At 39.1% G+C, this 25173-nt stretch overlaps 1 protein-coding gene across 2 annotated transcripts in view; it reads left to right on the top strand.

Annotated features, from left to right (window-relative positions):
* HIVEP1 (HIVEP zinc finger 1) overlaps positions 1-25173 on the top strand; it is a 236421-nt gene that overhangs the window by 81106 nt on the left and 130142 nt on the right. Inside the window, exon 1 of one of the 2 annotated variants that reach the window (XM_063451724.1) lies at positions 22292-22459. The exons of the other annotated variant lie outside the window; for it this stretch is intronic. Coding sequence (XP_063307794.1) covers positions 22438-22459 — 22 coding nt within the window. The 5' untranslated portion in view covers positions 22292-22437. Of the gene's footprint in view, positions 1-22291; positions 22460-25173 lie in introns of those variants that run through there. 2 annotated transcript variants of the gene reach the window in all.

Here is a 25173-nt window from a genome sequence, read left to right as displayed (position 1 = left end):
GGCCTGATTAATTGCCGTTTTTGGCCTGATAAGTCAGCTTTTTAGTCGATATTTGCAGGAGCTGCTGGAATCAGCGTCTTCCCTGCTCCATGGTCAGGCCCCGCCGGGGAGGAGCTTTTTAACCCCTTCAGCAACATGGAATGGGGGGTGGGAGGGAGAGGGACACTGCAGAGTCCTGCAGTGCCAGGAAATTGGATATGTACGAAATACATTTAGCTTATTTGTATTCCTCTGAATTGGATGTGTCGACAAATGAGTATGTAGCTCAATAGAAAAACTATTGCCATGGTTCTGTCCGTTGGCAATACGCTTCAAGCCCTTTTAAAAGGTTATTGTTCTAAATATTTAGTTGCGTAAGCATGGGGAATAATATAACAGAGCTATTGTTCCTTATCCACGTGAGAGTATGAGTGTACTCTGGTCGAAGAGTAACTTTACAAAACTCACGAATACCACATGACAACTTGGCAAATAACATCAATTAAGTTCAATCATGGTATTCCCCATCCACTTTAAATCTCATTATTTATACCTAGGTTTCTTTCGTGATAACATGTAGCTGGTGTCTCGCAGCTAAGATGTACAGGATCCCTAAATAAAAGTAAGGGTTTTTCAAGTCAAAGGGACCTGTTAGGAATAAGGATTAACTGACTCAGTTGTATAGCAAAAAACGGGGCGCAAGAGAATACTGAGTACGGGCAGCAGCTGAAATAGCCTGCCCTTCGGTGGGTCCCCGCTCAGATCTCAAGCTGGTTTTTGCTCATCTTGTGCCATTACAGAGAGAAAATCTCTGAAACATATCAGACTGGTCCTACCCATACGGGCAGTCCAGATCTGAAATGCCAGCAAGCTCCCTCTGCACAAGAGACACACCAACCCCAGACGATCATTTCAGCCTTGTTATTGTAGAAAAAAGGATTCTGCAAACTGAAAGTGACGTTAGTTCGTCCATCCCCCCCCCCTGTAATATTATTTAAAAAGCCAATATGCAGTATGTTTTGTTTTGGTAGAAAAAAAGTGCAAATTTAATGTGATGTTAACTACACTTAAAAATAAATGGTTTAAAAATGCATATTGTTTTTTATGCATGTGGACAATGCAGATAAAAACACATTTCTAGGTGTTACAAATTTCCCTTTCTAATTGTCTAAAATCCCACATATTCTTGGCCGCGGAACTTACTTGCTGTTGCGCTGATTCTACCTTATAGAGAAGCATTGTGGTCATAGGGATCATAGTATAAAATAATCTATTATGAACAGTTACTTAACAGTTTAGTGAATACACCCCAAACACATTTGGAAACTATCAAAATGTACAGGAAGGTAGCTATTAGTGAACCCCTTACCCTCCTGTAAATCCTAAATAAACACTTTGTGTACTGCCGCTGAAAGTAATGCTACATTGTTATATCTTTTCAGGAATTGTATAGGGAGGCTGTATTAAGAACAGCCAAGGGTGCTATAGCTAGAGCTGCAAATAAAGTGTTTAACCTCTTAAATGGCAGAAACTTGAGCAGTGAGATTGCAGGAACATGATTAATGCACCAAGATCACTTCAATAAGCTGAAGTGCTTTTGGTGCTTTGACAGACCCTTTAACTGCTATGTACTACAAACACACTGTATGCAGGGACGTTTTAGCCGCGAGGCAAACAAGGCATTTGCCTTGGGCGGCATTTTCCAGGGGGCGGCAAAAAAAGCCGCCCCCAAATGCCCAAGGCAAATGTCTTGTTAGCCTTGTGGCTAACAGACATGCCGGCGGGCTGCTGGGCGGTCGGGCGGCGCTGGCGGGCGGCTGGCGAGGGAGCACTTCCTCAGAGCTGTCTGCTCAGCTCCCTGATGTCATATTCCAGCTCCCAGCCTCACTCTGCGGCTGGCAAGGGAGCTGAGCAGAGTGCTCAGAGGAAGTGCTCCCTCACCAGCCGCCCGCCCAGCAGCCACTGGACCACCAGGGAGAAAGATGACCCCCCCCCCAGCATTCCCAAAGGTAAGGAGACTGGGGGGGTTAAAGTAAAAAAGTTTTAATGGGAGTGAGTGTGTGTGTGTCTGTTAGTGTGTGTGTGTCTGTTAGTGTGTGTGTGTCTGTTAGTGTATGTGTGTCTGTTAGTGTGTGTGTCTGTTAGTGTGTGTGTGTCTGTTAGTGTGTGTGTCTGTTAGTGTGTGAGTGTGTGTGTCTGTTAGTGTGTGTGTGTCTGTTAGTGTATGTGTGTCTGTTAGTGTGTGTGTGTCTGTTAGTGTGTGTGTCTGTTAGTGTGTGTGTCTGTTAGTGTGTGAGTGTGTGTGTCTGTTAGTGTATGTGTGTCTGTTAGTGTGTGTGTCTGTTAGTGTGTGTGTGTCTGTTAGTGTGTGTGTCTGTTAGTGTGTGAGTGTGTGTGTCTGTTAGTGTGTGAGTGTGTGTGTGTCTGTTAGTGTGTGTGTGTGTTAGTGTGTGAGTGTGTGTGTCTGTTAGTGTGTGTGTGTGTGTCTGTTAATGTGTGTGTCTGTTAGTGTGTGTGTTAGTGTGTGTGTGTCTGTGTGTCTGTTAGTGAGTGTCTGTTAGTGAGTGTGTGTTTCTGTTAGTGTATGCGTATCTGTCAGTGAATGTGTGTGTGTGTATTTAGAAGGCGGGGTGGGGGTGGCGCGGGGGGGGGGGGGGAGGGGGCGCCTGAGTTTTGTCCTGCCTAGGGCAGCACAAAACCAGGATACACCACTGACTGTATGTGAAACAGATGTCCTTTCTTAATGTTAGAATTATGATTTATTTTCTGTTAAGGTTCCACTTTAAAATCTATGGCAGTATGGCCTTTATGATAGCGTATATATTCCGCTTAGCCACTCATGCTGGAGTTTTCATTTTGTTTAATTTGAATTACCTTTATTTCTGCATAAATAGAGGGTTGTTGTCGTATGTAGATATTTGATTAAACTTCTTAATGTGTCAATATATATTTATATATTATTTCAAATTATTTGACCTCAGACTGTGACATGCCAGTGGACAGTGTTTCCATCAACTTTTATTTTTAGTAATCTTGTTCAATTGTATAACCCATATTATGATACATTTTACATTTAGGATACATTTTAATATAGACTTTTATAGTTTATTAATTATCTACACGTTACCAGCTGACAATTCGAAGACAGGCCCCTCGATCTTAGCATTTCAATCTGGAGATTGTATGATCAACTATTAACAATAACAAAAGTTGATAACGCTCTATAACCTCACAATATTACTGGCAGTATTACTTCTTAACTTATTTAGCCCATGTTAAAAACAGACATGCAAGTTTAAGATTGTTATCACGGCCATGACATGTAAAACATTGCATGTTTCTGTCCACAAATAAAATAGTAATATATCTAAAATATAATCATAGTGCTCTTGCAGGTTGTAATCTTCATGGATTATATATAGATTTCAACTATATAAATGGTTTACTACATATGTACATGCATATTTGTTTCTAAGCTTGATACATCTGTCTTTTCAAGGGAAACAGTCATAGAGAAAAAGTGCAGGCCATTTTTTTTTTTTTTTTTTTTACTGTTTAATCGACTTTGAAATTTGTGGTTACCCAGGAAAAAAAACAAAGTTGGAAAAACTATGCAATTTGCAGCACTACCTCAAAGTGAAAGAATATTTTATTTGAGTCAGGGTGTGTGTAGCTTTTTAGTTTTAATATAATTGTTTTTGACTGATGTACATTTCTATTCTTAAGTTTTCGCCCACCTTGGACATTTTTACACTGTGTACTCTTACAATTTGGAATTAAAATAGTGTTATAGGGATTTCTTTACTATTTATGTTACCATTTATGTTACACAACATACCTACTACTACTTTGAAGGTGCAATTTTTTTTATTGATTATTAAAATGAAATCCCACCCACTCATTTTTTTTTTACCAGTTTTGCACCTCTGGATCCTGACATTTTTGTCTATTCTTGGCAAAATTGTTCAAGCTTGATACATAGAAAATGTAAATGAAACATTCTAAAACTTGTGAAGTCTTGCTTTTAATTCACATCAGTATTCTTTTGACTTGGAATTTGTAAAACTGTACGTTTTCTTGTAATCGTCCTATTTATAGCTAAACCCCCCACCCCCCTTATAATATTGTAAAGCGCTACGGAATCTGTTGGCGCTATATAAATGGCAATAATAATAATAATTGCACCACTCCATAGGATTTATGTATGCTATAATGTTCAAATTTGGCATTTTGTAAATAGCTTCATAAATATTAAGGGAATTAGATTGTATGTCACAATATATATATGTTTTTATGTTGTGGCAAAAGATACCGGAAATAAATACTCTATGGAGCTGGAAAGCAATCTTCTGCAGCCATTCATGCATGATTGTTGTGCAGGCTCTGGTTGGCCATAATCTGGGGATTTTTGTTGCATAACACATAGAATTCTACCTGGCTAGTTACACCCCCGGGACACACGTGACTTGGGCAGCCTGGAACGACAGATGTCCTTAGCTCACTCTCCACTCACTCCCTCAATTTATTAAGCCCTCCTTGATTCCCTGCATTTAATTTTAATTTAAATTTTCCCACTATTACCCCTTGCTGACTTAGATTGCGCGCATACTCTTTGAACTGGTACAGTCACATGCTTCTCTATAAGAAATCTGTGATTGGACCACACAAGGTCCCCTGCTGATGTCAGTCGGAGTGCCAAGAGATTTACCCAGAGCTGGAAAATGTAGTAACTTACACATAAAGACCTCTTTTGTGGCAGAATATTGAAAGTGGGGCAAGCAAACACAATACGTGTTCTTATTAACCCCTTAAAACCGTAGGGCGTATTATTACGCCCTATTCTAAGTGGCTCTAAACGCCGCAGGGCATAATAGTACGCCCTCCATTTTTTTTTTACTTACCCAGTCGCCGGCGATCCCACGCCGGCGATCCCACGCCGGCGATCGCGGTTGGGGGGACTCCCAGGGAGTCCCCCACGGCAGATCCTCCCTCCTGCAGCCCCCCCGGCCATGTGAGATTGAGGTCCTTGCGAGGACCTCACAATCACATGGCCGGGTTAGCTGCCTGCTGCATTGCCAGCATGGGGACTGCCTGTAATGACGTACGAAAAACGGGCTGCGGGAAGCGATCAAAGATCGCTCCCGTCAGTATAACGCTGTTACTATCTGCCAGACATCCCAGGCAGATAGTAACAGCCAATTGCGGCGTGTGAGCGATCCGCGATCGCTCACAATTGGCTGCTGTCAAAGTGGGTGTTACAAACACTCACTTTGACAGTGATCTCTGCCCCTCTCTCCTCTGTAGCGTTTTGTGAGGCGAGAGAGACAGAGATTGTGATAGTTTGTTGCAGCAGAAGTGTTCCAGAGCTTTATACAGTATCTAAAGTGAATAAAAAAAATCAGTTTTAACCCCTTCCCTGCCAGATCTGTTACAGCAGTGCATTTGTACTGTCTGTATTTTTTATTTATTTTTTGCCCTTAAAGGGTTAAATTTGTTTTAAAAATCTGTGTCTTGGTCTGTCTTGGTCTGTCTTGGTCTGTCTTGGTCTGTTTTGGTCTGTCTTGGTCTGTCTTAGTCAGTCAGTTTCCTTCCCCTAAATCTCCATTAGATTTTTGTGACAGGAGTTAGTTTAGGGATTGCTGTTTAGTCTGTTTTAGTAAAAAAAAAAAAAAGTATACATTTTTTTTGTGTGTTTGTAATTTGTTTTAGTCGTGTGTAAAACATGCAGCGTATGTATAACTTGCAGGAGGCATATGCCTTCTGACTCTGACTCTGACACCACTGACACTGCGTCCGATTTTGACCCAGGTCAGTTTTCTGACATGTCTAGTCAAGACGACATGTCATCTGTGTGTGAGCCGGCTGAAGAAAGAAACTGTGCTTCCTCTGCTACGCCGAATGTGGAGGAGGACTTGGTACCTCCACAGTTAGCCGAGCCCAACGTCCCCCCTTTTAGTGCCAACGCAGGCATTAATGTTAATGTGGATGGCTTCTCCCCAATGCAGTATGTAGAACTATTTTTAGGGGATATCATCTGGGAGGAGATTGCTTCCCAGACTAACTTGTATGCTACCCAATTATTGATAACAATCCAGGTAGCTATACAGCCAGGGAGCATGACTGGCATCCCACAGATGTCCCAGAGCTTAAAAAAATCTGGGCTCTTACAATGCTCATGGGGATTATAAAGAAGCCATCGATTCGCTCATACTGGAGCACCAACCCAATAATGTCTAGTCCAGTATTCTCCTAAACCATGCCTAGAGCCAGATACGAGGTACTGCTGAGATTTTTACATTTCAGTGACAATACCCTCTGTCACCCTAGAGATCACCCCCAATACGATAGGCTTTATAAAATACGCCCACTGCTAGACCATTTTCAGGACAAATTTTGGGATGTTTATACCCCCCAACAAAATTTATCCATAGATGAATCTCTAATTAAATACAAAGGGAGATTAGGGTTCAGACAATACATCCCCTCAAAGCGCTCTAGGTATGTCATAAAACTCTACAAACTGTGCGAGAGTGAAAGTGGATACACATTTGCCTTTCGTGTATATGAGGGGAAAGATGGTCAACTGGACCCTCCTGGCTGTCCTGACTCCCTGGGGACAAGTGGGAAACTTGTATGGGACCTACTAAACCCCTTGTTTAATAAAGGTTACCACCTTTATGTGGATAATTTTTATAGTAGTGTCCGTCTGTTTAAAACACTTTATGGTTTACAGACACTGGCCTGCGGCACTGCCAGAAACAATTCCAAAGACTTTCCACGATCTCTCATAGATGGTATAAAAAGGTGGTTATCTATCTGATGCAAATAGCAACCCACAACTCATTTTTGCTTTTTAAAAAAAATCATCCGGGGAAAACCACCTTTCTCCAATTTCAGTTGAAAATAATTTATTTACCAATTTATGGAGATGGACAAGTTCCAACAACGGTGCAAGCTGAGTCCAGACATTTTATTTTTAAGTTACCGCCAACTGCTAGAAAAAAAAAAAAACAGAAATGTTGCCGGGTCTGTTTTAAAAACGGGAAAAGGACAGACACCCCTTTTCACTGTCCTGATTGCCCTTCGAACTGTGTGTAGGAACATGTTTCAAGCTGTATCACACAGAACAGTTGTAAGAAGTGTTCCTGAATTTTTATTTTATTTTTTGTTTCTTTGTAAAGCAGCCATTTTTTGTTAGTCAGTTTACTTCCCCCAAATCTCCAGTTAGATTCTATTTGCAGGAGTCAGTTTAAAGATTGCTGCTAAATGTACATTTGCTACCTGCACATTTGGCCTAACAAGTTTTCTGGCAGTAACACATAACCAGCTGGCCAAAACCAGATGACGTGTGCATAAAAAACAGAATAAAAAAATTACCACTACACTTTCTTTGGGGGGCAAAATGGTTGGGGGAAAGAAGTCAAAACACCCCATCCTCTATAACCTTTGATGTCTACTTTATAAAAATATATACTATATATACTGTCATGATGGTAACATTAACTGGGGGGTACAAAAATATGTCAAACTGAAGATAGACCAAGCATACCTATATATCAAGTTGAAAAACTGACATGTACAAGTAATGATTGTTGCCTTTTGGCCCCCAAACAACCCAGCAACCCTATACATGGGGGATATCACTGTACTCGGGAGATGTTGCTGAACATATTGGGCAGTGTTTGGCAGTGATACATAACAGGATCTGTAATTCATGCCTAAAGTACAATGCGTGTGGAAAAAAACTGAAAGAATTTTACTAACTCAATGTTTGACAACGCCTGGTGGTAGAATTAGTGCATGGAAAGTGTAAAAATACCACCATGTGAAATACCCTAGGGTGTCTACCTTTCAAAAATATATGGTTTGATGTGGGCATGCAGGTTGACTACATGTCAAAATTCCAAGCTGGGAAACTGATATGCGCACCTGCAAATGTGGCCTTTTAGCCCCCCGACAACCCGACACACCTATACATGGGGGGTATCCCTGTACTCGGGAGATGTTGCTGAACACATATTGGGGTGTTGTTTGGTAGTGACACCTAACAGAATCTGTGAATTTATACCTGAATTGCAATTTATGTGAAAAAAATAAACTACCTATGCAAAGTTTGACAAAGATTTGTGGTAAAATGGCTGCATAGAAAGTATCAAAATATTCTTAGATGAATACCCTGGGTTATCTAGTTTAAGAAAAATATATACATGTGGGGTGTTTTTTTGGAGATTTGTGACAGTGTTACAATGTCACTATTGATACATTTGAAAAATTTACATTTTGAAACAGCAATTTCCTACTTGTACTTATAGCCCTATAACTTGCAAATAAAAGCAAAAAAACTCAGGACAACATTTTGAATCTATTTAGCAGTTTGTTTCATTTGATTTTGTAGATGAGTAAAATATTTTTTAAGTAAAAGTAAAAAAAAATGTTTTTTTTTTATTTTTCACCATGTTTTATTATTATTTTTTAATTAAATTATATGACATGATAAAAATAATAGTATGTAAAGAAAGCCCTTTTTGTCCTGAAAAAAACAATAAATAATTTGTATCGGAACAGTAAATGAGAGCGCGGAAAATTACAGCTAAACACAAACACCACAAAAGTGTTAAAATAGCTCTGGTCCTTAACGTACAAAGATCGCAAAAACAGTCCGGTCCTGAAGGGGTTAAGGGGTTAATAACCCCCTAAAACCTCTCCCCGCTAATGCATGTTCATTTTGAGAGTCCCGACACTCGGTAAATTCCTGCTCAGATGTTTGTTTTTCTGTCATCCAATAACAGAACAAAAAACTTGCTTGCACTTTCGCAATGACTTAATGCATTTTCTTTAGGTACTTTCCAAATGAGTGTATTTAGCATAATGCATTACAAAACTCTTTAACGTGCTGCTGGTACTGGGTTGTCTGCTGAAATCAGATTTTCAAAAAATCTTGCTGGTCTGTTCGTTACACTGGCATCCTACGCTTTGATGCATTTTTATTACATATGATAATGTGCAAAGACTGTTATGATATAATATCATTTGCCTGGTCCATTTTTAAAAAAGGGGTTAATGAAGATCTTTTGTTTCATAGGTAATAGCACATTATATTAACCAACTAAAAACGACCTATTGCCTTTTTAAATCTTTGCTGGCATCCTTTAATGCTATATATCACACATTTCTCTGCATGTACTAAATAATGATAAAATGGTATCTGGGGCACATGCTGCTGGTCACCCTAAAGTGCAGCAATGGTAAATGCGTCTTATATACCTATATGTCCACTACCTCAAGTCCTCATAGATTATAAGCTCGTTTGAGCAGGACCTTCAAATATCTCCATTCCATAATTGTAAAGCACTGCAGAATATGCTGGCGCTATAAAAACTTTAATAATAATACGTACCGGGTTCTCCAATCACCTGCTATAAAAAAGCTAATGCTAATAATAATACTTGGGTTTGAAATAATAATAATACTTACCTGCTTCTCCAATCATCCCCATTCAGTAGTGTTTATTGGGTTAAAATAAAGTTCTGCTTTAAGCAGTTCCTCTTTCAGCAATGTGTATGCTCCAACATCCTAGTCAATGTGTGTGATAATCACAAAACAGGCATCCATTGCAGGTGTCAGTCGTTGCCCCACTCTCTACTTATTGCAAGAGAAACTAGAATATTCTTAAAGAGATACTATATTCACTACTATAGTCACTACAGCTTAATGTAGAGGTTCGGGTGTATATAGCCTGGCTTTTCAATTCAGATAATGCTCCCCATAGAAATGTATTGATATAGTCTCAGAAATACTTTAAAGGGATACTGTTGGCACCCAGACCACTGCAGCTCATTGAAGTGTTCTGGGTGCAATGTCCCATGTCACCTAACCCTACAGTAGTAATTATTGCAGTTTCTGAGAAACTGCAATAATTTCCTTTCGAGGTTAACTCCACCTCTACTGGCTGTCTACAAGACAGCCACTAGAGGGACTTCCGGGAGCTTAGAGGACTTTTGTTCGTCTAAAGGACACCGAATGTTCTCACGCTATGCACGAGGACTTCCAGCGTCACCGGAATCGCCATAGGAAAGCATTGAATGTGCATGCGCATTAGGTCTCCCCCGCCAGCTGCCGTCCGTAGGGGAGGAGCGTGGGCGGGGCCTCACCCAGCACCCAGGGACATCGGCACTGGATTCAGATAAGTGACTGGAGGGGTCAAATAAAGATAGCAGTAACTGAGGCAGCCCATACAAGTATCCCTACAAATATAAAGCATGTGGGGCTAACCAAGCCACTATGCCTAGTTGCTCCCCCCCTGTAATTAACATAATGAAATGTGTGCATTGTGAAACAACCTGATAAAATCACTTGCCATATTGTTAAAGAAGACAACACATTTAGTAAGTAGAAGGAATTTGAATGTTAAACTCTGTCATCAAAGAATAAAACATTTCTTGTCAGAAATCAAAATAGTTTCAGGGAACACACAGGGATATTTGGGTTTGGACATCAATATCATTTGTAAAGTTTTTTTCCCTTCACAGTGACAATAATTGAAATCCTGTATTCATGTAATTTATCACACTAACACTTCCTGAATACAGTCAGGCTTGGCAATTATGCCCTAATTTACTCTTTCTCAGGAAATACTAAACACATTTAACAATGCAGCAAGTGAATAGTGGGCATATGGAAAGAAACCATGGGAAAAAATATGTAGTATGTTCCGTATTGGAATGAGGGATTTTGACTTGAAAAATTAATGAGTTATCAATGGTTGTACTGAATTTGTTATAAAAGCAACAATTTGTAACCGTCTCCTCAGGTCTGGTTTCTATTAATAAACAAGAGATGGAATGTGTTGAAAGCCGCACAGGAAAGGAGAGCACACACAACACATTCTGTCACAGTATTGAATGCTGTTACATGCAATAAGTTTATCAGTGTTTTCATCTATAAATTCCTCTATAAATGACAATATACAAACAATGGTAATAAAATCCAGCACTCTGACTATATAATGAAAATCTTGGCACATTTTCATGCTTGCTCTTTTGGGAGGCTCAGCGAATAGTTTTACATTAACAAGTTTTTCTTAATGGTAATTTGTTTTAAATCGAAAGTCCTCTGGAATAGTCCTTTGAGACAGTCCTTTCCCGTCCTGAAAATGTGTTTTGCTATGATGTGTAACAGATTGTGTGTTGGTGGGTTCCACTGCAGTGTGTTTCAGGTATACAGAACTATAATGAAAGGACTTTTTTTTTTTTTGGTACATTTAACTGTCACTTTGGCAAAGATTTTTCTTTTTTGTAATTTTTTTTTTTTTAACACATAAAGAATAGTGCATTCCAATGAACGTGGTATCCATCAGATTAACATGTCACAAGTAACATATAGCAGAAAGTATTGTCATTAAAGAGACTGCCAAATAATATTTCTCTTAAGCAAGATCTAAGCGAAACTAAACGAATAAACAATTGTTGCAATTGTTAACTTGCACTTTGAGAGAGGCTTTAGTGATTTGCAAGAATATATGACGCTAAACAGAAATAGCTTAAACAAACTAATATATAGCCATAGGAGCAGTAGAAGCATCAACTTGATAGGTCAGCAATAGCATAGTATGTATACTAGACACATTAGCAACTAGGTAGCTAAAGTGACTGAAGGAAGACCTCTTTCTTAGCTTTAAACAGCTATGTCTGTTTATCAGCCAACTCCAAAGTTCTTGGAAGATACCCCAAGAGCAGCCCAGGAATTTGTAATCCAAACTGCCTGAAGAGAAATGCCTGTGAGGCCTCTATCTCGGGGCCTAGCAGGATCCAAAGCCTCAGTAGGTAGCTGCAGTTGCTGGTTAATTTGGCTCACCGAGGGAGGGTTCAGATGATGTTAAATGAGCCCTCCAGTTAGGTAACAGCGTGGTCCACAATCTGGCTCATGACGCCTCTGGCAAGGCTCAGCAGATCTTTTCCATCTGGCTCGCGGTCTGGGTCTGGGCACTGGAGCAAGTTCTTATAGTTGAGGTTACCGCTCTCTTTTCGAATCTGCTTATCTAGTGTTGCCCAAAATCTTGCACTTATGGCATGAAATGCTTGGTCAAAGGCTGTCGCTCGAGGGCACTCCATTCCTCCTGACTTGGGACACAGCAACAAGGCCATCTTTACAATATATGGATGTGCAGACTATCTTAGCTGTGATGAAGTTCACAGAAGAGCAGGTATAGGCTGCCACACGGTACACTGGAATAACCCCTCCATTACAGAAGGGGGGGCTGAGTCGGGGCTGTAGTACAAGGATCCATGCAAGCTGATTTTCTGATGTGCAAGGGATCAGCCACCTTCACTGCACTTGTGCTCTGTACTAGGCCGCAATCGACATAGTGGCTCCAGAGTGATCGATCCTCAATTAAAAAGCTTGAATACGACTACAGCAGAGCCTGCTGTATATTTTCCCTGTCTGTTAATTAATTTAAAGTGTTTTTAAAGTGTGACAAACCAAAAGGTCCAGAAATCTGCCCGATTTATATTGGTAAGCTTCCTTCCAGCATGGCCGTCAGGCCCTGCCCCCTTGGGCACTGTTCTGATACTTTGCAGACAATCAACCTAGTGTTGAATTCAGTTTAGCCAGAACAACATTTTGATTTATTCATAAATATTTGTCTTTAACATCGGACTATTTTCATTTCTGTGTAGATTACTTGTGCCTCACAAAATTAAAAGGCTGAAATAATGCTTTTGATGGCTGTCAGCTTTTCCTCCTTAAGACCTTACTGTTTTAAAGCTCTTCACATTTGTTGTCATCCCACACAGCATACTGACACAGAGCGCGGCGTATGCTTCTTATATAGAAACATTGGAATAATTGCTATGAGAAGCATTCAATTGGTGGAGAGGGGCAATTTATGTGCTAGTGTAGAGCATCTCATACGCTGTGTGCTATCTTTCTATAGCCACAATTTGGGAACCCTACCGAAACAGTTTTAGCACTTCATTCAGCATTCAGTATTTGCAACTAAACAGATATCCCTTTGAAACATGAATGTTTGCCTAGTTTCTTAACAAAGAGCATTATAAACACCATGGCTCATATAGCTCATTGTAGTGCTTAAGGGGCAAAGAAAGAAAGAGCAGGACTCCCTTCCTCCCATGTTTATGTACTTTCGAAGCACTTTTACAAAGAAACTGGGCTTTCCTGGGACCTCTGCTAGAGTTTGGCTAATAAAGTAGTGCACTTCTCTTTTAACCGGACTTCTCTTTTAACCAGTCCAACTTTAGATGACACCATCCGGGGGAATATACTCCAGTGTGCAAGGCTGTCTTGCAGTACAAGACTCCCAATCTCTGGCAGCACACATGCATCATGTATGTAAATGTAGACCCATTTATGTGTGCCTAATGAAGATCATAAAGAAGATATAATTATCTCAAAGGATGCAAACATTATGGGTGGGGGGTTGTTGAGAAATATTGTGTCATACCTCCTTAAATAAAACAGTAACTTACTAAATTATATATATATATATATATATATATATAAATGCCTGAAGTGAAGAGAAATGCCAGAAGTGCCTCTATCGCGGGGTCTAGCAGGATTTAAAAGCCTCAGTAGAGGACTGCAGTATATATATATATATATAATTTCTTTTTGCTGCCTCTAGGAAATTAACCACTCAGATCTATCTTAAAAAGTGGCATATGTTTAAAATACATAAAGACCACATTAAAATACATTTAGATAGTTTAACATGATCAGAATAGCTGCCTCCCACTGAAGCATACATTGTTTTTCAAGATCAGCTTCCTGTATGTTAGTTTCTTCCCCCTCGTTCACATATTGTGCCAGTGTACTGAAATAGCATTGCTCCCACATCTTCTGACATCCCAGCTTGTCCATGTCATTTTAGTTTTCCACATCGAATGTGTGAAAATAATTATATATATATATATATATTATAGGAATTGGTCATTGACTTAATATCTTAATGATACCAGACCTGAAATGTGCTTTATTATTGCTGAACATGTAAGAATGTTTTTTGCTAACAGTAATGGACTCTAAGTGGGAATGAATAAAAAATGTTGCAATAGAAACATAGAATGTGACGGCAGATAAGAACAATTTGGCCCAGCTAGTCTGCCCAATTTTCTAAATACTTTCATTAGTCCCTGGCCTTATCTTATAGTTAGGATAGCCTTATGCCTATCCCACGCATGCTTAAACTCCTTTACTGTGTTTACCTCTACCACTTCAGGTGGAAGGCTATTCCATGCATCCACAACCCTCTCAGTAAATTAATACTTCCTGATATTATTTTAAAACCTTTGCCCCTCTAATTTAAGACTATGTCCTCTTGGTGTGGTAGTTTTTCTTCTTTTAAATATAGTCTCCTTCTTTACTGTGTTGATTCCCTTTATGTAATTAAATGTTTCTATCATATCCCCCCGTCTCATCTTTCCTCAAAGCTATACATATTTTTTCCTTGTAAGTTTTATCCTGCAATCCATTAACCAGTTTAGTAGCCCTTCTCTGAACTCTCACTAAAGTATCAATATTCTTCTGGAGATACAGTCTCCAGTACTGCGTACAATACTCCAAGTGAGGTCTCACCAGTGTTCTGTACAATGGCATGAGCACTGCCCCCTTTCCGCTGCTAATACCTCTCCCTATATAACCAAGCATTCTGCTAGCATTTCCTGCTGCTCTATTACATTGTCTGCCTACCTTTAAGTCATCAGAAATAATCAGGTTAGGACTCTATCAAATATTCTGTACTCTGCCTATGGGTTTTTACATCCAAGATGCATTATCTTGCACTTATCCACAAATTTCAGTTGCCACAACTCTGACCATTTTTCTAGTTTACCTAAATCATTTGCCATTTGGCTTATCATTCCTGGAACATTAACCCTTTTACATATCTTAGTATCATCAGCAAAAAAACATACCTTACCATCTAGACCTTCTGCAATGTCCCTAAAAAATGGGTCCAAGTATAGATACCTGAGGTACTCCACTGTTGACAAGCTCATGCTTCGAATATACTCCATTGACTACAATCCTCTGTTGCCTGTCACTCAGCCACTGCCTTACCCATTCAACAATATTGGAATCCAAACTTAAAGATTGCAGTTTTTTGATAAGCCTTCTATGTGCAACAGTGTCAAAAGCCTTGCTGAAATCTAGGTAAGCAATGTCTACTGCACCACCCATATCTATTATTTTAGTTACCCAATCAAAAAAATCAATAAGATTAGTTTGGCATGATCTCCCTGAAGTAAACCCATGTTGTCTCTGATCTTGAAATCCATGTGATTTTAGATGTTCAGCAATCCTGTCCTTTATCATGGTTTCCATTACTTTCTCCACTACTGAAGTAAGGCTTACTGGCCTATAGTTGCCCGACTCCTCCCTACTACCTTTCTTGTGAATGGGCACAACATTCGCTAATTTCCAATCTTCTGGGACTACTCCTATTAGCAATGATTGGTTTAATAAATCTGTTAATTGTTTTGCAAGTACACCACTAAGCTCTTTTAATAACTTTGGGTGTATTCCATCAGGTCCCATTGACTTATTTGTCTTTACTTTTTACAGTTGAAATAGAACCTCTTCCTCTGTAAACTCACATGTAACAAATGACTAATTTGTCCTTTTTCCTAACTGAGGCCCCTTTCCTTCATTTTCACCTGTAAATACTGAACAAAAATATTAATTGAGGCAGTCAGCTTTTTCCTCTTCTACATACCTTCCTTCTTTTATTTTTTATCTAACTAATCCTTGTTTTATTTTCCTTTTCTCATTTATGTATCTAAAAAATGTTTTGTCCCCCTTTTTTTTTTTTACTGACTGTGCTATTTTCTATTTTATCTTCTGTGTGTGATTTGGAAGCCCTTATAACTTGCTTATACCTTGCATTAATCAAGCTTAGATACCTATTCTTGTGCCGATTCTCGCTTGGACTCCCTTTGTTAAAATGTTATTTTATAAAAATAGACATTGAAAGTTTTTTGTTCTGATTTGTCCACCAAACTACACTTGTGAGAAACAGCACTGATATAAAGCAATTTTTTACATTTCGTCCTAAACTGGCTACTGTCATTGGAGCTTTCCATACTGTCTGAATTTGTTGACATCATTTAACTGTATATGGATTGTTCTCCATGTGTGTGTGTGTGCTGATAACATCTGATTGTCCAGATTAGTGATCTGACAGGGACCATTTTAGTTCTCAAATTTGCATACAATAAACATTTTTTTTTTTAATATATCAGGGATATAGAAACACATGTGCTGTGCTTGTCTTAACCATTAATTGAGCTTAAAGGGTTATTATAAACCTTTTCAAGACTTTGAAAAAAAACAAACCTTAAAATGCCCTATTGGGCATTACTGGATAGGTCCCCCCTAATTCTTAAACCTGGAAAAAAGAAAAACGTACTTCTAATCCAGCATCAAGCAAATCAAAGGCCTTGTATAGTCTGAATCAAATGCTTCTCATAAAGAAGCATTTGAATGGACCGTTTTGCCAGCTCAGAGCATATGAACGCAGTTTGATCCAGCAAAGGGAAGGAGGAGATTTATTTCTTAAAAAATAAATAAAAAATACAACTAACTAGCACAGAAAGAGTAAGGAGAGAGAAAAGCTGTCCTTTGCGGGCACGCTGCCCCTAAGTGCAAATCTACTTACATCTGTTGAAGGCACAATGTTCGCACTGACAACAGACATACATTTTGCACGGAATTGAAATGAAGTCACATATGCTGGGGTTTTGTAATTAGCCCCCAACACAAAAGTGCATATTTCTTTATATTCAAGCAAAAATCCTGCACTCTGTAGTCCATTCAACTTTAACGGAACACCATAGCATTAGGAATACAAATCTGTCCCTGCCCCTAGTTATGTAGGTCCCTTCCTCCCCCGGGTAAAAAAAAACTTTCTAAACTTTCCAGCATCAAAGTTTCATCAGTGCTGACTAGGTCTCCTCCTCCCAGGACGTCATGGCGATGATGGGACCTAATGTGCATGCGTGGCGCTTGCCACATGGGTATTAAAGCTTGATTTAATGTTTTCCTGTGAGAAATTTGAAGATGTTAGTTGTCCTCATGCAAAGTGTGAGGGTATCCAATGTTCTTTAACGGAGTGAAACTCTTTTGAGAACCCGTAAATGCCACTATTGACTATGTCAAAGATGGCCACTAAAGGTAGAGTTAACTCTGTAATGCAATCATTGCAGTTTCTCAGGTGCAATGTTTTACATTGAAGGGCTAAACAGGTAGGGGCACTACACCCAGACAACTTCAATGAGATGAAGTGGTCTGGTTGTGCATAGGGTACCCAGGGCCGGACTGGCCCACCGGGATACCGGGAAATTTCCCGGTGTGCCGTCGGCACCTGGGGCCGGGGTGACCTGCGGCCACAGGGAGAACTTGAATGGCGGCCGCAGGGGAAGCTCTTCTTCCGGCCACTGGGGGAGAAGGCTGTTCTGTCTCTGCTCCCCCTCCCTCGCGCGCTAGAAAGAGACCGGGGCAGGAATATGATGTCATATTCCGGCCCCGGTCTCATTAAGCTGCGCGCGAGGGAGGGGGAGCAGAGACAGAACAGCCTGCTCCCCCAGCAGCCGGAAGAAGAGCTTCCCCTGCGGCTGCCATTCAAGTTCTCCCTGCGGCCGCCATTCAAGTTCTCCCTGCGGCCGCCAGCACACACCTATCAGTCTACCCACCCACCCACAAGCAACAAGTATGTATGTCAGTGGGAGTGTGTCTGTCTGTGTCATGCTGTGTGTGCCTGTGTCATGCTGTGTGTGTGTGTGTCTGTCTGTGTCATGCTGTGTGTGTGTGTGTCTGTGTCATGCTGTGTGTGTGTGTGTCTGTCTGTGTCATGCTGTGTGTGTGTGTGTCAGTCGTGGTGTCTGTGTGTGTTTTTAAAAATAGTGTTTACTCACCTTTTTTTTTTCCCAACGTCGTGCTGGTCTCTGCCTCTATGACTGAGATCATCAAGCTTGATGATCTCAGCCAATCCGCACTGACACAGGAAGCACCTCTAGTAACCGTCTGAGTGTCTGTCACTAGAGGTGTCACTAGGAAGCAATGTACACACTGCCTTTTCTCTCAAAAGTCAGTGTTTACATTCAAAAGCCTGCAGGGAGAGGCTATAGACACCAGAACCACTACATTAAGCTGTGTGTGTGTGTGCCTGCTAGTGAGCTTGCTTGCTTGCATGTGTGTGTGTGCCTGCTAGTGAGTGAGCTTGTGTTTTTATGTCAATGAGCTTATGTATATTAGTGAAATTGTTTGTCTATGAGGCTGTGTATCAATGAGCTTGTGTGTGTCAGTGAGATTGTCTGTGTCTGCATGTGAGTATACTTACTGTATAATTAAATGTTTTACTTTGAAAGGACCAATATATTATATTAGAAAAGGCAATATATATATTAATCATCTGGGGTGGCAAGACATAGCCTTACATATTACATGCGACAATGTATGGCGCAATGCCTTATGGGGCTGGCATAGATTTTTTTTCCAGGGCTGCTTTGTATCCCCAGTCCGGCCCTGAGGGTACCCCAGGTCTTCCAATGTCTCTGTGTCAGGCTTGACGAGAAGTGGAAGGGATCACTTCCCATCTGCTCACTAACATGTTCTCACACTGGAACTCTGTTACAGGAGGAGCAGGGAAATCTCAGAGTGATACACACTCTATAACAATACCTGCATCCCTGCTATCAACCCTGCTAAGTACTTTGCAAAAAAACACAAAAAAAACCCTCCACATTACTGTACCCTGAACACCATTTCCCCAGTTACTAACTTTCTTTAGTCCCAGATGTAACCCAATATTGAACTTAGCCAACCTTCTCTATACCCAGTAACACTAAACACCCCCTATACCACAATTGTAAATCATCTCAAGTTTTAATTCCACTTAACACTAAACACCCAAGGTCATCTAACTCTCTTACACCCCCTCTGCTCTAACCACTTATAACATTACCTTTAACCCCTGAGTGTATTTACATAGTTACATGCAATCACTATACTCACAGATTCAAACTCAACATATTACAAGCTTAAATATGCTCATACATATATAAATATACAATTCTTAAATGTAAATATTTATGATTTTAGAGATTTTTTTTTTTTATTTCTGCAATGTCCAGTTAATTAAACACACTTTATCTGCTTTTTCTCTTTTTTTTTTAGGGGTGGGGGGGGGGAGGAGTAGACGCAGAGGAGCGCGTTATAATTCTGTGCCTGCAGGCACTTGACATGTAAATACAGCCATGTATGGGTTTCATATGAGTGCACTACAGAAAACCAAAAAATGTATGTGGTGGATAGGCTAGTACTTTATTTGAAATAAAATATACTGTCTCAGGGTCCAAGCCAACGTTAAAAGTGATTTGTGCTACTTTTTATTTGTTTTTAATTCCAAAGTGGTTTTAGATATATTTTAATATACATAGTATGCTTGTATGCCCAGGCACAGCCAAAACATTCCATGTACATTAATTTAATCCCCATTATGCACATTATAGAAAGAAGTCCAAGCACATATGCATTTGTGTGGTATTTATCTGTAGATGACGAAGTGAGAATGGGTGCATCTTGAGAATCATGGGGTGATGAAGTCAGTAGATTTTAAACTTCGCTCTGTTGCACTATACGCTCTAGTATAGTGAAAAAACATATTTATCCTAATAAAAATGAGTTTTGTCTTCCTTTTAAATGTAGTCCAGCAGAGTAAAGATGGGCGATCGCTGTTTCCCTATACCTTGCTTAATTTTAAAGGTTAAACCCGAGCTTGAATGTATTTTGGCATATGAATAAGCAGGTCCAATGAAGGATGCAGAAACAGCTGTTGTTGATTTGTTGTTGTTCCACTAAGAGCCTCCTTGCTGTCATAATTTGTTCAATCGCATATGAACTGTTTCAGGAAACAATTACATTAAAAGAGGGTTTATTTATATACACTGTTAGGAATGCCTCCGCAAATCAGCTATCTAGATCTTACCAAACGTCACTTGTCATTGAGGTACTCATGCCATCAATGTGGTGTTGCTGCCATATAAGGTTGTTATACTCCTCTGTCTGCCACAATGACGAAGAGATAAAGGCTATAATAATACAATATGAGTTTTTAAAATTATCTCTGTTTTATTGCATCAATGTTGCTATATTTAGTCTATTTGACTTCTTGCGCGCTTTAACAAAGTGTTATCTATATTTTAGTAATAATTTACACAGATATGAAACTGGAAGCGAATATTATTTAGTTCCAGGTTTGATTGTGGACATTTTTTGAGATATAGGCAAGTTCCAGTGCTACCTTTCCAGTCCTGGATTTGGCTTTCATGATGCTGAGCCAGTTCTAGGCATATCTGGCAACATTCTAAATTATAATAATGCAACACATTAAAAAAATAAAATAAAAGCTACAATTTCACACATATAATAGCAATTAAAGGTATCACTTGGGAGTCTCAAATATCATTGGATTTGTTTGAAATATTATGGATCCAGATCCAGGCAATATAACCCTATATAATATACAACTTCATTATGTGGCCACTAAGACCAAAGCATTCACAATCTAGGCAGGTATGCAGTGTCTGGGCTATCATATGTTTATTAAACGTAATATATTTCTCCATAACTTTTATATATTTTTTGTTTCATGGATACAGTATTTCTCATAATTTTCTTTTAAATGTACCTGTAATATCATCTCTCCTCTCTAAATGTATACCTGCTTGTATTCATTTTATGTAGATATTTGCAATACCAATACACAGATCCAATGGCCACGTAATTTAAAGGGTTACTCCAAGCAGCATAGACACTTAAGTTTTTGGAAGTGGTGATGATGCAGGAACCCTATATGTGCATTATGATATTTTTCAAATATGGAGATATTTAAGCTCCTGTCCCATGTGTAACAACACCTCAAGTAGCTTCAATAGGCTAATGTCAATTCTGTGCTTATTTCTTGCACTGAATTTCATTCGTTTTCATTAATCAGTGCTTGCACACTTTTGACCAAGTTTTTCTAATGATCCTTTTTTTGCTCCACCCCAACCCAGAATATATTTTGTTGGAATGAGGTCTAGGGGTATTACAAGCCATTCAAGTTAACGTCCTGTCACAATCATGGAACCAATTGGAGATAATGCATTTGTGTGACATTGCGTATTACTTGTATCACTTTGAAATTGGGTAGGCTGTGGTTTCCTATATGCTCTATCATTCAAATAACGCCCAGATTGCCTGTGTGCCAAGACATTATTACTTACACTATTAAACCACCATCTGTGCATTTGTCACACTATATTAATATGATTTATTCTGCCCTCAGTACTACCACACATCGAATGATTTTTATAGTATCATTCTTTGTATACTAGTGACTTGAAAATTCCAAGTGATCCATTGTATTTGAGATGTAATCCTTTTCGGTTGCCACTATTATTGGTATCACAACGCCATTTATATCATGTGTCATATCCATTGTACGACTTAGGCGAATAAAAACGTAACCTTGCTTTCTTAAATTACAGCCATGGATAATAAGTGTACCCAATAAAATAACCATTGAGTATAAGTCTGTATTTGTTTATATAATTTGCATGCACATTGTATATTGTACCATGGCTATTTGTCTCAAGGACTCTAAATTGACACATGTTTCTAATGCAGTGGGTGACCTCATTTACAGTAATATGTCATAGAAGAATGTGCTTCTTTAAATATCTCTGTAAATGATGTCACTACTGTGATACCATACCAAATACACCTCTTGACTTGGTTAAACCTGAAAGCATTTCCTAAAATTCTCCATAATGAATGGTTTGGGGGCTCTAATTCCCTGTCAGTGTCTGATATATGTGGGAGTTACATTGCTGAGTTGCCATTTTATTTAGGTGGTTCCTAGTTATGTCCTAGTGCAGCCATAACCCCTACAGTCACTACCCTAAACCTAAAACGAACTCCAACCCTGATAATAACTCTGCACTAAACAAAAAAAAAAAATCAAAATGTATAAACAAGTACTTGGGGATTCTACAAATAATAAAACAAATTATAAATATAACAAGACAAAACACAGAGTGAGTGTGTGTCTAAATGTATCAGCTGCACCAAACGGCTTCTCCCATGCTTTCTGCTTGTTTTGGAGGCTGGTAGTTTAGCTGCTGTGTTTCCCCTGACGCGCTAAAGGGTTACAGAGGGGTGGGGAGAGGAAGGGGACTTGTTTTGACTGCTGACATTTGTGGCCTCCTGGCAGTCATCCAAGCGGAGACTGCTTGCGTCAGGCAGGGGGTGGCCCGGAGTAGCTCCTGTTGCTATGGAGAGATAGCGGGGGTGGATTCCTAGGTTCCCTAAGCCTGACAGATTACGTCTGAGGCTCTCACACGCCGCACATAATACGATGTGGCAGGGCAATCCAGGGGTGTCGTGGATCAGATAGCTGGGGGAATGACCCGCGATCAGCTTCTAGGTAACATGCCTTTTCACTGTGCTACATTGTTTCGCTGTAAGTTCTGCATGTGTCTCAGAACGTTCCATGCACACAGGGATAGGAATGCTGGCGTTTCCTCTCTCTGTCTGTCAGCATGCTTTGCTTTGGGGGCTGTAATCGTTGTGTAAAATGCCTCTGCTCTTTGTGGTTCATCATTCGCTGCAGACAGGAAAGGCTAAAGGTAACTCTTGTTGGGCAGCCCCGAATTAGCTCGCTGACTGCCATTGCTGAGCGCTGCATGAGGAAGTGAAGGGTTATTCTCAAGGATATTGTGAAATCGTCTGGAAATCCCTAAACAGATAAATATCCGGAAACACTTGCCTTGCCTGCAGCCAACCCCCCCATGTTAACTGCTTCAGAAACGGAACAAAAACTTTGACGTTTTACCCCCCGAGCTTCATTTAATAAACACCAAACGGTAGAAATGGGAATTTTAGTAAAAGTTGCTGGTTTGGAAATATTCTACAACGTGGCCATTACAGCCTCACGGGATTATTCACTAAAGTGAGAAGTCAAAGTGAATTTTCAAACTTGAAAAATTCTCAAAGTCAGCCAAACCTTCAGTTTTGCTCCCTTGGCCTTAAATTCTCTTGGATTTCTCACTTTTTAGTAAATAACCCTTTAAGTGTTGCAGTTCCATTTTAAATTCACTACAGTTCACCGTGTAGTAAATAAACCTCTGTGTGTAAAAAAACAAAATACATAAATCATAAAATATAAAGAAAGTACCACAGTTGTATCCAATGCTTCATAAATAGTAACATTCTTCATCAGTTCTTAATCATTTGGCATTTTTAAGGATTTACATATTTTGGTTAATTTCACAGATTTATTTCTAGACCTCTATTGGTAATTACCCTGGTGTTTGTTTTTTCATGGTGGCAATATTTCAACATTTCCTTCCATGCTGTTTTGATTTAAAGCCAGAATGTTTATATTTTTATTTCTTTTAAACCCTAACAGTTTTTTTTTGTTTCTTTTTTTGAAAATCAGAAGTAAACTGTAAATATTACATAACCATCACAATTCAGTAGTAGACAATTCAGGAGTGCGTCTTGGGTAGGGCTGCTGCGCTCAGTTTAAGAAACCCTAGGCCCTACCCACAAAAACAGATGCAAAAAGCAAAGGACTGTACTCACAAATCAATATAATAGGATTCTTCCTAAGCCCAGAGATAGAGGATGATTACATCGGCTTTATATTGGGCTAAAATTCTTAACTCCTTTTGTCAGTTTGTTACAATCTTCAATTTAGTGTACAACAACATTCATTTTCGCTTATCCCTGGTACTCAGAGTTGATGCCATTTCTTAAATTTGCAGTCTTCTTCTCAAATATCCATCACTCCAATAGAAAATGAATCTATTTATCCATCATCTACTTTATTCTATTTTACATGAATATGTTTGTAGTTCACTTGTTTATGTGTTGATAGTATATTAACACTAATATTGGTAATGCATTCTGAAGTCCAGCACAACTATTGAAAAGTTGCTTACCTGCTAGATTTCTAGACCACGAACTAGAACTATTATATTATATTCACATCTCTAAAAAATTAATATGTACCCTTTTTATTAACGTGACAAACTGATCATTCTCTTCATTACATATAAACTAAAAACAATCCCTTCTAGTGGCAGTGATAAATAAGTGTGTGTGCGTGTAATGTATATGTACTCTCTCTCATCACTGCCACTTGGAGGGATTGTTTATAGTTTATATGTAATGAAGACGATGATCAGTTTGTCACCTTAATAAAAGGGTACATAATATTTTTTAGAGATGTGAATATAATAGTTTTAGTATATATATATATATATATGTGTGTGTGTGTGTGTGTAAATATATATATATTATTAGTATTATTGCCTTGAAAGAAGGCCATCGAGTGCGCCCCTCAGGCTTTGATGCAGTTTAGGCCAAAGTTATTTAGTACTGATGCTAATAATCCATTGGAATAACAATTGCAAGGATCGTGGGGTGAGTGTATATGTAAATTATATGTATTTCTTTTCTTCTTTCTTTTGCTGTTGGTTTACTGTACATTTTCCCTAAACTTCCTTGGTTAAACATGACATTATGAATGGAAGTTTGCCTTTGTGTAACATTGACACATGATTTATCTGTATGCATATTCCATGTGCATAAAGACTGTTATTATATATGCTCATTGCATTTCTCTTTACCATCTACCCAGCAAATTGATGTGCAGACAAGAGCAGCCGCGTCATGCTTATTTAATTTATACTCTGGTGTTGTTTTTAGCTTGTCCAGGTCATCACTTTCCAATTCATTTACTGTTCATTACCTTTCAGTTTATTTTTAAAGTTTTGTACCATGCTGTGGAATATTAGTAGCTTTTAAACAACTGGTATTTTAAATGAATTGAACGGTCATGTGAAAAATGCATCAGTGTGACATTTTTTTTTACACCATGTTCAGTCAATTAATTTATTTCCCTCTTAACCCCTTAAGGACACATGACGTGTGTGACACGTCATGATTCCCTTTTATTCCAGAAGTTTGGTCCTTAAGGGGTTAAATTCATTATTTAGTGTCCGATCATATTTTGTACCTGTCCGTATGTAAATAATCATTTTTTTTTTTTTTTAAATTGTGTTGAATGGATTTTACAGCAACTCGAAATCTATCCTATTATTGTACTGAAAAATCCAGACAGCTATACATTTA

This window comes from Pelobates fuscus, chromosome 4, assembly GCF_036172605.1.
Source record: "Pelobates fuscus isolate aPelFus1 chromosome 4, aPelFus1.pri, whole genome shotgun sequence".
NCBI classification, from domain to species: Eukaryota; Metazoa; Chordata; class Amphibia; order Anura; family Pelobatidae; genus Pelobates; species Pelobates fuscus.
Note: the sequence above shows the minus strand (reverse complement) of the source record. Positions and strands in the feature narration are given on the sequence as shown.